The following is a 12,564-nucleotide window of genomic DNA, read 5'->3' on the forward strand; positions in this document are numbered from 1 at the left end:
CAATTGTTGGTTGTTGCTTGCCTCTCTGTTAAGTTTTAAAATGTTTATTAAGGCCTTAGATTAGCAGCTAACAGCTCTGCCTGAGGTTGCAACGGTTTGTGTAGCATTCTGAAGGATAAAACATATGGCAATATGGACATTTTTAATACAATATAAAAAGTGTTTATTTGCCATGTCTATTACCATGTTTTGTTTTTTAATACCATTTCTAATCTGATTTGCATTTTGAATGTTTAAACAATTCGTTGTAATGTTTTTATTCATCAGGTCTGTTGACTGTTTTGTAATAGTTTTTCCTCTCAGCATTCTTGATGCGAAGTCAATGTTTGCATGTAACACGTTTTAATGCAAATATGTTAGTTTACACTAAAAAATACAATATGCAAACTGAAAAGATTTAGTATTTCATTGTAATAGGTTTGTTGTTACTGTTTTGTAATAGTTGTTGTCAGTAAGATGTAATACTTTAATGCATACCAATATGCAGTTTACACATTTAAACAATGCAATGTAAACTGATTGTTCCAGGCCATGTAAACACCATCTTTTTCAAACCATGGCCATCTGTTTGTGAAACGTTAAAGATGTTAATGTTTTAAACATGTTCTGTTTGCATGCAGTGGCATACTGAGTAAAAAAAAAAATAAAGTTGTAGTTCATTTACATTTAATTTATTAGACTATTTTGTCAGTACCAGTTTGTTTTGCTTTAAACTGACCAATACAAATCATTGACTTAAATGATCATTTGCTACCAGAATTTTATCCAATTTCACTATTATACTTACTGTAACTGCTGTTCTTGTAATATTTTATACACTATGCTACAGTAGGCAAAATGATTAATGTACAATGACACGACTTATTGATGTCGTGTTCATTATTACAATTACAACAAAATAAAGCAACTCTTGCACATCTTCTGGTGACATCTATGCACATCTTCTGGTGATGTTAATTAGCTCAGTTAAACAGTCCTGGAATGGGTGGTAATGCTCATTTACAGTACAGTTCAGTACATCTCCAAGGTCAAAATAAAGGAAATTAAATTCTGTCTCTGCCCTAATTTTATCCTCCTCAGACTGGAATGGGTCAATACCAAACGATGATGGAGTGGTCAATCTCTGTCCCATTTCCTGACGGTACAGCTCAGCAGATTCTGATGCCCTTGGCAGAAATTCCGCTAAAATCCTTGTTTTGCAGCCATCTCTTGCCAGCAGATTGGGGATGCCTTTGCCTATAAATTAAGTTGAGAAAAATAAATACTGATAATACTAAAGTAAATAATGCTGGTTCACTTTTTTTTGGTCACACCTTCGACATTTGTCAGCAAACCATATTCTGCCAACTGAGTTATTGAATGAGTATGGTTTTGCATTGTGTTATCAATGAAATGGGTTATTGGATTCTATTCAAGGTAAAAAGACATGTTGATGAAATATGACTGTAAACCCAGCTAAAGTCATTTTTGTGATTTACTGTCTTTTTTTAATTGTTTATTCATTTTAATATGCATAGGAGAAAAAGTAATAGAACAAAAAACTAACAGTAGAAACAACAAACGTCAAATACATTAAATAAAAAGATCAACGGTATTTAAATATAACAAACTGATGGAAAATACAGCACTGATGCATAGAAGGGAGGAAAAAGTAATAACATCAATGTCCTGTAGTATATAAATAGTCATACATTTTGTAATGCATATCTGTGGTGGCCAAAAGGTTAGGTCTATAAAAGGCATCCATATTTTTTCAAAAAAACGTACTGGCCTTTGTTATTTAAGTTGTAAGTGTACTCTTCCAATCGTAATGTTTCATTTAAAAGTTGTTTACAAAGATCAAATGTTGGAGGCATTGGTTGGTTCCAGTTGAGAAAACTTTTTTTTTTTGCCAAGTATGATAATATGCCAAGCCTCTTTACAGATATAGGGTCAAATGTCATGTCCAATACTATACCAAAAAGATATTGTGCTGGTGTATTGTCCAATGAAGTTTGCAAAACCTTGGCTGTGAAATTCTGTATTGCTTTCCAGAAATATTTCAGTTTTCTACATTCCTAAAAGATATGCATCACTGATCCTATGTAGGTTTTACATCTGTGACATTTGGATGATACATTTTTTCTCAAAGGGGGGGTAAGGTAAATCCTATGCATACATTTTATAGTTCTGTTCAGCTATTTTGTTACAAGAAAATGAGGGGAAAATATTCTGACATACAGCCCCCACTGTTCTTCATTGAAATTACACCCCAGATCTCTTTTGCCACCACATTTTAATTTTTTAAGACTCATACTTTGTCAAGGAAGATTATGATAGTCTAACAATGCAGAGTATATTCATCAAAATCTCCTCTATCCTGGACTACTTCCTAGATGGTCATCCTGCCTTATCGAGAATGGTTATCAAATGACAGATTTGAAAATACTTACATAAAAACCATACTACATAATCTAAAGAACAGTCTTTGTAAATATAACCATGATACCTTAATATTGTAGGGATGTGATGAGACACTTATCTCACGAGATGAGACGGAGACAAGACTTTTTTTTTTTATTTAATCCTTAATATATAGGGAAAAATAGTATTTTATTCAACTGAAAAACAAAAAATGCATGTGCATTTTGATATGAACTTGTACTTTATGAAATAAAATTCATATTTTAATGGATTATATGTTGTAATAAACATGTAAACTAAAGCTGCACGATTCTGGATCAATTGAAAATCAAATTTTTTTTAAATAAATTGGAGATCACGATTCTCTCATGATTCTGAAAAAAAAATCTAAACAAAACAATTTACTGGTGGTTCTGACAAATATTTTAAAAAAAATCTATTCAAACAAATAAAAAAAAATGAAGGAGTCAGTGTCTCAATTAATGAAGACTTGTTTCACAATTGCAATCTCCTGAATAGATGATTCAATGATAAATACTTTTTTAACCTCCAGTTGTCACCTCCTGTCAGAAGAGGATAAGTGTTACAATACAAGTGATTCTTTTATTGTCTACATTAGCGATAAAAATTAGTGTTTATACCCAAACTATAAACTTTTATCCTAGTATTTCTGTTTTTAAATGTATGTAACACAGAAGCAATGATCATTATGTGGTTGAAAAAACTGTTTGTGTTGCTCTTTTTGGATCAACAGCAGCATGTATGCAGATTTTAATTACTTTAACACCTGTTTCACATCATAACCATCAGTGGAGCATGAGCAGCACAATGTGAATCGTTGACATTCAGGAATAAGATTGCATGGGTGTTTGAATGGATTAATTACAGGTCCTTCTCAAAAAATTAGTATATTGTGATAAAGTTCATTATTTTCCATAATGTAATGATAAAAATTAAACTTTCATATATTTTAGATTCATTGCACACCAACTGAAATATTTCAGGTCTTTTATTGTTTTAATACTGATGATTTTGGCATACAGCTCATGAAAACCCAAAATTCCTATCACAAAAAATTAGCATATCATGAAAAGGTTCTTTAAACGAGCTATTAACCTAATCATCTGAATCAACTAATTAACTCTAAACACCTGCAAAAGATTCCTGAGGCTTTTAAAAAAACTCCCAGTCTGGTTCATTACTCAAAACCGCAATCATGGGTAAGACTGCCGACCTGACTGCTGTCCAGAAGGCCATCATTGACACCCTCAAGCGAGAGGGTAAGACACAGAAAGAAATTTCTGAATGAATAGGCTGGTCCCAGAGTGCTGTATCAAGGCACCTCAGTGGGAAGTCTGTGGGAAGGAAAAAGTGTGGCAAAAAACGCTGCACAACGAGAAGAGGTGACCGGACCCTGAGGAAGATTGTGGAGAAGGACCGATTCCAGACCTTGGGGGACCTGCGGAAGCAGTGGACTGAGTCTGGAGTAGAAACATCCAGAGCCACCGTGCACAGGCGTGTGCTTTTGAACCAGAAACAGCGGCAGAAAGCGCCTGACCTGGGCTACAGAGAAGCAGCACTGGACTGTTGCTCAGTGGTCCAAAGTACTTTTTTTTCGGATGAAAGCAAATTTTGCATGTCATTCGGAAATCAAGGTGCCAGAGTCTGGAGGAAGACTGGGGAGAAGGAAAATGCCAAAATGCCTGAAGTCCAGTGTCAAGTACCCACAGTCAGTGATGGTCTGGGGTGCCATGTCAGCTGCTGGTGTTGGTCCACTGTGTTTTATCAAGGGCAGGGGTCAATGCAGCTAGCTATCAGAGATTTGGGAGCACTTCATGCTTCCATCTGCTGAAAAGCTTTATGGAGATGAAGATTTCGTTTTTCAGCACGACCTGGCACCTGCTCACAGTGCCAAAACCACTGGTAAATGGTTTACTATGGTACTATGACCATGGTATTACTGTGCTCAATTGGCCTGCCAACTCTCCTGACCTGAACCCCATAGAGAATCTGTGGGATATTGTGAAGAGAAAGTTGAGAGAAGCAAGACCCAACACTCTGGATGAGCTTAAAGCCGCTATCGAAGCATCCTGGGCCTCCATAACACCTCAGCAGTGCCACAGGCTGATTGCCTCCATGCCACGCCGCATTGAAGCAGTCATTTCTGCAAAAGGATTCCCGACCAAGTATTGAGTGCATAACTGAACATAATTATTTGAAGGTTGACTTTTTTTGTATTAAAAACACTTTTCTTTTATTGGTCGGATGAAATATGCTTATTTTTTGAGATAGGAATTTTGGGTTCTCATGAGCTGTATGCCAAAATCATCAGTATTAAAACAATAAAAGACCTGAAATATTTCAGTTGGTGTGCAATGAATCTAAAATATATGAAAGTTTAATTTTTATCATTACATTATGGAAAATAATGAACTTTATCACAATATGCAAATTTTTTGAGAAGGACCTGTACATTTAAATGATTACTCTAGCAGCTCTAATGTAAACACTGCAAATTGTTTTGCAAGGAAATAGGCACGTTCTTGCGAGATACAGCGAGACACGTCGGATCTCACAAGATCTCGTGCCACGAGATCATGTCACATCCCTATAATATTGCATAAGGTCACGTCAAAGATTGAAATCAGTTGTTTTCATCATAATTAGATTATGAGACTTTAGCCTGAATTTCTGAATGGTTTGTTATCTTCTTTGGCTAAAAGTGTCTGCAAATTGTACCAATGTAAATTAAAAGACCCTTTTTTTGTGTAAATGTAAAAACACTGTCCAGCATACCTGTAATATTATGACTGTTCCATGCATGAACAAATCTCTGCACTCCAATCTGGCTGATCTGGCATGTAAGATTGGACACACAGTACCTCATCAACCCATCCTCCATGTCCAAAGACTCCTGGTCAACCATTTGGATAAGTGCACTCTTGATTGGGAAATTGACCCGCTTATTTACTTCAGGCCACATTCTCTCTACAGTGTGGTTCTGCTGATTAAAAGAACAATGTACACAATGTAAAGCATAATTTAAAATCAGACAGTATAAAATGTTCTGACACAACAGCACAACTGCTACATCATAAATGGATTATTATAAATAAGCTATTTATGCCACATACATGCATCTAGGGCTGAAGTTGTAATGACTGTTTCTATTTATAATTGTACTTACATTATTCAGTAATTCTAAAGTTTAGATGGACCTACAAATTATTTTCCCTTCTTTATTAATCTCACCTTAGTTGATGTTGTCTGGAGGTAAGGTAGTCTCTGCTGGTTATGTCTGTATTCTGCCAACATTTCCTGCATGAAGAGGGTTAGGTACAATTCTGTGCCATGGTCCACTCTGACCTGGTCCCACATCCCATGGGAAAGGACAGCTTTTCAAGGAAGAAATAAAAAAATAAAGTTAGAATTTAACATTAACATTAAGGTACACAAAAACTATGAACATATAATAATATAATATTTCATCTTACTTGTACACCTCTTCATAAATGATTAAATTATTCTTTATTGGCATAGTGGAATGGCCAACAATTTTCTTGCTGAAGCCATCAATCGCAATAACATGTGTGACACCAAACATGCAAAGCTTTTCATTTTGGTCCATATGGAGTTTGTGACCCCACATACTCTGCATTGTATGGGACCGGATTCAAATTCCGTGCTCCCTGAAATAAAATTTAATTAGGTTACATACAGGTCTTTTAGAAAGTATGAAAGTAGTAAGACTTTTTAACATTCTGCACTAGTTAGTTTTTAGTAATAGTTTTTGTTCCCCCTTACAACAGAATGCAATGGAAACAGCAAAAATTTGCAACACCACACTCAGGTATTATCTATACGTATAAAGGCTGATGACCAAATAGACACTGATGTATGATTCCACAATGTATAATTATTTACATGCAAAGACATGATGATGTGTTTAACTTGATAAGCAATGTATTATCCCATCCAACTCTACCTGGCATCGAGCCCGGTGATATGGTTCATGCATTTGTGCCAATGTCTGTCCCACTCTGACCTCTGATGCATTAACACCTTGTGCAGCAAGGTAGCCCGTCATCATTTTACGCCCGTAATATGGTCCAGTCTGTAAAAAAAAAAAAAAAGATTAAGATATAAGATTACATAAAAACAATGCATTACTGTTGCAAAGTTCTCTCTCATATATATATATATATAGTAGTAAAGTAGTAAATATTTTTCAGATGCTAATTTTTTTAATGCATTTTACAGCATTTAACCTATCTCTATTTGTTATTCAATGAACTATTTGAGTTTTATTGACAGGCAATCTGACTAATCAAATGCTGAAATTTGTCCACCAAACAAACCAAACAGGAGTTTAATGGATTAACATCAGTGGACTTGAACTCGAAAAATGGTCGCTATTGACATGTTTTTGCAGTTTAAATAATATCATCATGTTCATTCATGAACATTTTGTGTTAGTAGAAAGCGACGATCGGTTCACGTGACATTTGAAAGAATATTCAAATGATATTAAATATTAAAATTTGAAAGTATATAAAATATAGACATATTACATACATAGTATAGACCCTGATTAGGTAAACTTCTGAGTATTACTGGACTATCACATTACAGCGTCATCATGCAGCATCTTTGAGGGTGATTTGCAACAACCTTATTAATCATCTATAAAGATTATCTATAAGAATTCTGAAAAATGACCACTTGCGCATAAAGTTACATTAAACAATTTAGGGAAAATGCTTACCTCTACCACTGCTCGTGAAACCGCCAACTCTAATTCCTCGTCGGAGATGCATTTTCTCTTAAGACCTCTTTCAGAACGGAATTTTCTTATATTTCGCTCTGAATTCCCCCTCTGCATTCCTAGCTCAGATAAATGATATGATATTTCTGTGTCTGTGTGTCCATTTTCATACATAGTCATTATAAGGTCTTCATGTGTCGATAAACTCATGGCAACAGCTGAGTGGAAGATACTGCATGCATTCAAACTCGCGCGGGTTTCTTCTTCTGGTGTTTTATGATGGTTTGGCAAGCCAACGTATAAAGGTACATTAACGCCACCTACTAATCTGAGTGGGAGTGCGTATGGAACAAGAGACAGTAAGAAAGATGAGGAAGAATTAAAATAAATAACACTAGATTATATCCATAACTACTGTTTTTTTTAGAAATTTAAATAATATTTTAAGTCTTGATTGTCTTGACCCGTTTCCTAATAATACTTTTAGTAAAACTTTATCAATTCCCAGCCATCTTAATTAATGAATTAACTGTCGAGAGAATTGACGTCTCTCCCTTATGCAACATACTCAAAACAATATACTGTACTGTTTGTGGATGTCCACATTTATAACAATTTCCCATTGCAATCTGTTTACGTTCGTACGTTTAAAACTTTTAATTTGAAAATTTTAAACGATTGCCCCGCCCCTTACGTCTTGAGCCTCTTGCTTTCTATGTGTATTGATAGTGATGTGCTGGGAAAACATGCAGGAACGTTTTGCTTTGCGAGTTATACATCGTGTGTTGGTAAAAGGCGTGTGCTATGATCTGCTTTGCCGATTGCGAAACGTGATTGGCAAACGGTTTGCCAGAATATACCCTGACCCTCGTGCTCCCCGCTCGCTCCCGCTTCACTCCGCTCACATGCTCTGGACTTATGTGAGGATCCTGTTTGTGGACTTCAGCTCGGCCTTTAACACTATCATCCCAAACCTCCTCCTGCCCAAACTAACTCAGCTCTCCATGCCCACCTTCTTCTGTCAGTGGATCAACAGCTTCCTGACAGACAGGCAGCAGCTAGTGAGGCTGGGAAAATACACATCCAGCACCCGTACAATCAGCACTGGTAATCCTCAGGGCTGCGTTCTCTCTCCACTTCTCTTCTCCCTGTACACCAATGATTGCACATCTAAGGACCCCTCTGTCAAGATCCTGAAGTTTGCAGATGACACCACACTCATCGGCCTCATTCAGGACGGTGACGAGTCTGCTTACAGACAGGAGGTTAAAGCGCTGGCTGTCTGGTGCAGTCTCAACAACCTGGAGCTTAACACGCTCAAAACAGTGGAGATGATCGTGGACTTCAGGAGAAAACCCCCTGCACTCCCCCCACTAACCATCATGTGCACTGTGACTGCAGTGGAGTCATTCAGGTTTTTGGGCACCACAATCTCTCAGGACCTGAAGTGGGACATTCACATTGACTCCATTGTGAAAAAGGCCCAGCAGAAGTTGTACTTCCTTCGCCAACTGAGGAAGTTTAACCTGCCACAGGAGCTGCTGAAACAGTTCTACTCCTCCATCACTGAATCCGTCCTCTGCACTTCAGTAACTGTCTGGTTCAGCTCAGCTTCTAAATCTGACCTCAGAAGACTACAGAGGGTAGTCCGGACTGCTGTCAACTTGTATATTGTCATTCCTTACCTACTTATTTGTATTTTTTATTATTTTATTATGTGTTTTTTTTTTGTTCTGTCGCTGTCATTCTGTTGCACTGTGGAGCTTCTGCATCTTGCATAGCATGGCCTATCACAGCCTTTCACAGAGGCGGACAAAGTACTCAACTTCATTAATTGAGTGAAAGTACAGATACTGCAGGTCAAATATAACTCCATTACAAGTAAAAGTTGTGAAGACAGATTTTTACTTAAGTCAAAGTACATAAGTACTTGCTTTTAAAAGTACTTAAGTTCCAAAAGTAAATTTCCTTTTTTTATGTCAATGCACATTTTTATTGTTGTACTTAATACTTGCAATACTTCTGAAGCAACTTAGAATACGTTACACTGACTAGCTTGTAGTATCTTTGGAATAAAGAGATCTTTAGAATGTAAAAAACCTATGGGGAAAAAACGAAACAACAACAAAATAATAATAATAATAACTTAACACCCCTACCCACCCCCTTAAAAAAGCAGGATGGTAGTGATCTCACACAGCTCTGGACACATCTATGCATAGACATTCATTCACATTTGAACAGAGTGGACAGTGAAACCCTGTAAATAGAGTGATAAGGAAGAACAAAATCAAAACTGCTTTAAAACACCGCAACACAACTGTAGCTGTATAATTTTACAACAGCAGCACTGCTTTAACAAAAAAGCAAAACAGCAAGACTTATTTGACATCAAAACAAAATTTTTACAAATGCTGTCTAATGGCTCTCGCGGTACTTTGCTGTCACACACAGAATGGTCTGTGCAGTGCTGCTTCAAATCGAACACCTTTTGTGTTTTATTAGGAGACGCACAACAGTTCTTCTGTGGCTTTATAGGTAATATTTTCACGTATACAATTTAGCTAAATCACACCCTATTGTGTCTAATATATACCACAATATTAACTTCTTATTATTCAATTGCTGTAAATAAATATCACATTTGCAACTGCTCAGTGTTCAAAAAATGCTGAGAAATCAATTCATGTAGCCCAACAAGAGTGATTACTGATAAACTGTCTGAAAAAAAAGAGTCATGTTTCAAGCCTCGTTCACACTAGCAGTGACTTTTTTTGCTGCATGTTGCTAGGGGGTGGTGACGAGGTTGCTAGTGGGTGTTCTTAATACTGGTTGTCTTGACAGTGAATCAGGTCTTTTGCCGCTAAGTACAAACATTTTGGAGGCAAAAACTATATAAAATCTAAATTAAATCTGTACATACAAACAAAAATGAATGAGAAACAGTCTACTTTCTTCCATTGCCTATGTTTATCTACGGCTGAGAGGAGAACGATCACATGATGAGCTCTACAGTCTTCTTTCCTATTGGCTGTCGCTCCCAAAAGTCGCTCTTCATTTGCATAAAGTTAAAGGAATCTGAACTTTGTCGTGTCACTGAACATGCCCCATCCGGTCGCCAACGCCTTCTTAGTATTTCTTTAACTACGTGTCATGTGATCTGGTTTATTTTCTTTTGGGGGTTCACTCATTGGATTCGAATGGTTAGATGGAGTTTTGTCTGCAGAGTCTTTCAAGTCTCTCTGCAGGCCTTCACTTTACACAACCTTTAGTTGCCTTTGCACAATATGGTCTAGTGCGACCATCAGGTAAGTCTAAATATTGTTTTTTTTTAACTTAGCCTATCCTGTCCTTCACAACATTGGCCAATCATGGCTTTTATCATTACATAAACTACACTGCCTTTGTGTTAAATGTGCATAATACAGCCTATCAGAACATAGCTCATACAGTCATTTGTTTATAAATATTTATTAATAATGCCCTTTTCATCAAATTTAATGCTAATCTTTTGACTCCATTTTAGGATATCCAGTAAAGAAAATCAATTACACTTATCAATTCACACTTCTTTTTTGGGGGGTAGGCTCCGCCCCTGCTTTCATCTTCAGGTAGGGTCAGCCAAATCTGCGTCCCCAGGATTTGGACAAAGGATTTGGGCCTACGCCAAAATAATTCTTCTATACAACTATTCACTAATTATTGTAACTCACTCGAACCATCTGTTAACACTTTATGGGATAAATACCACGTAAATGTTTACCTTTTCTCTGAGTCTTTCTGATAGAACTCCTTTTCTGACTGATGTGACACAAACAATGTTAACCATTTGTACATTCTCTAACACAGTGGTTTTCAAACTTGTTCCTGGGGACCCACAGCTCTGCACATTTTGCATGTCTCCCTAATGTACACACCTTATTCAGATCATCAGCTCATTAGGAAAGAGCTCCATGAATTCAAATGAGTGTGTCAGATAAGGGAGACATGCAAAATGTGCAGAGCAGTGGGTCCCGAGGAACAACACACTCATTTTAGATTCATAATTCATTTAACCCTTTAGGCGCCAGAGGTTTTTTCCTAAAAAGTTCGATTTTGACATCTTAATTTCAAAAGGCTATATCTTAAAAGTGATAAAAGATAGAGAGCTTTCTGTAAATTATAGAAATATTAAGGATGACCCAAAGTTTATGTAGGGATTACATTTTCCCATCTAATTTGCATATGACATCATATGGTGGTGGCCATCTTGGATTATAGAATTTTCATAAAAAATCACATTTAAATGATAAAATGCAGCACTTCTTTCCCCCCAAAATGTCCCTCACCTTCTGTATGCTATATTGCACAATACTGAATGCTCAGGTAAATAGTAAGTAGTAAACAAACTGTGTAAATCATTACTAATAAATGGCAAAAACAAACCAGTACATGTAGCGGTTGGCCTTTTGCTGTAGAGATTTTCCATTTACTACATACAGTAGGCACTCTGATTCTATGTATGGGGCACATATATATTATTCATATGACACACAAACACAAGTAGACAAGACCTGTTTAGTTCAAAAGCTCACTCGCCACGGCAAGGCACAGATCATGAGTGAGATGACGAGACAAGACGAGAGACAGACGAGACAAGACCAGAGACAATGTTAGTATTTTTTTTCTTCTTGTGGTTTTTGTTGATGTTTTTTAGGTTGTTCTTTTTTTAGCTGACAAAGACACACACATCACAAGGACATGAACACACAAAAAGAACACATATTGTACACTACTAAATGGTCAGGGAAATAGATAGTAAATCAACAGTGTAAATCATTACTTATAAATGGCAGACTCTTCTGCTGTAGAGATAATGACTCCCTATCCATTCAGGTGACATTTCTTGTAGTGTTTCATGGTGTGCTACCTTTCATTGCAAGACACAACACAAAGACCCACCCCACACTGACTGCACATGTATTTTGTCTGACTTACTTTAGGGGGGGGGGTCCGATCAGAACAAACTACACAATCTGGGTAACCATCAGCCTGGCAGATAAAGTGGCGCTCAGTGAGTCTTTGTGGCAAGTCTCCCAGTGAGGATGACTTTCGGCCTTTGTTGCTCTCCTTCCTGGAGAAGCCTTCCAGTAAAGCAGTGATGACATCCTGCACGAAGACTTTCAAGGGCTTGTGAGGAGCAGCAGTGCAGCGGCAGTAAATGATGTGGGCATTCACCATGCTTACACTGAGAATGGCATTGAAAATCCTGTTGTACCATTTCCTTGACCTATCGGGAAAGAGGTAGGTCTTCATTCTCTGGTCTGCTGTGTCGACACCCCCATGAACAAATTTTAGTCATCAACACAAACAGGCCTATTTATCTCCCTATAGCCACTATCAGTGTGTTTGGTCCT

General features: G+C 37.0%; 2 protein-coding genes across 8 annotated transcripts in view; both read right to left on the minus strand.

The window, feature by feature from the left end:
* The window catches only part of LOC109113276 (AT-rich interactive domain-containing protein 1B-like), an 849,861-nt gene that overhangs the window by 73,538 nt on the left and 763,759 nt on the right, over window positions 1–12,564 (minus strand). The gene's annotated exons all lie outside the window — the stretch shown is intronic.
* On the minus strand, window positions 595–8,035 carry LOC122140934. 3 transcript variants are annotated; one of them, XM_042746456.1, is made up of 6 exons: window positions 7,169–8,035; window positions 6,389–6,517; window positions 5,898–6,092; window positions 5,656–5,803; window positions 5,200–5,404; window positions 596–1,236 (listed from the first exon to the last, which is right to left on the minus strand). In XM_042746456.1, the coding sequence occupies exons 3-6, from the start codon at window positions 6,059–6,061 to the stop codon at window positions 932–934; spliced, it is 822 nt and encodes a 273-aa protein (XP_042602390.1). In that variant the 5' UTR covers window positions 6,062–6,092; window positions 6,389–6,517; window positions 7,169–8,035; the 3' UTR covers window positions 596–931. The 3 variants fall into 3 exon arrangements, with proteins under 3 accessions (XP_042602391.1, XP_042602390.1, XP_042602392.1); XM_042746457.1 differs by lacking the exon at window positions 5,898–6,092 and having other exon boundaries at window positions 595–1,236; XM_042746458.1 differs by lacking the exons at window positions 596–1,236; window positions 5,200–5,404; window positions 5,656–5,803.

This window comes from Cyprinus carpio, chromosome B20 (assembly GCF_018340385.1).
Source record: "Cyprinus carpio isolate SPL01 chromosome B20, ASM1834038v1, whole genome shotgun sequence".
Lineage (NCBI taxonomy): Eukaryota > Metazoa > Chordata > Actinopteri > Cypriniformes > Cyprinidae > Cyprinus > Cyprinus carpio.

Coding starts and splice junctions, on each gene's coding strand:
- LOC122140934 (XM_042746456.1), bottom strand. CDS start 6,061: ATGCAGAGTATGTGGGGTCACAAACTCCATATGGACCAAAATGAAAAG. Junction 5,804..5,897: donor ATTTATGAAGAGGTGTACAA/GTAAGATGAAAT, acceptor ATTTCTTCCTTG/AAAAGCTGTCCTTTCCCATG. Junction 5,405..5,655: donor TCCAGACAACATCAACTAAG/GTGAGATTAATA, acceptor TTTAATCAGCAG/AACCACACTGTAGAGAGAAT.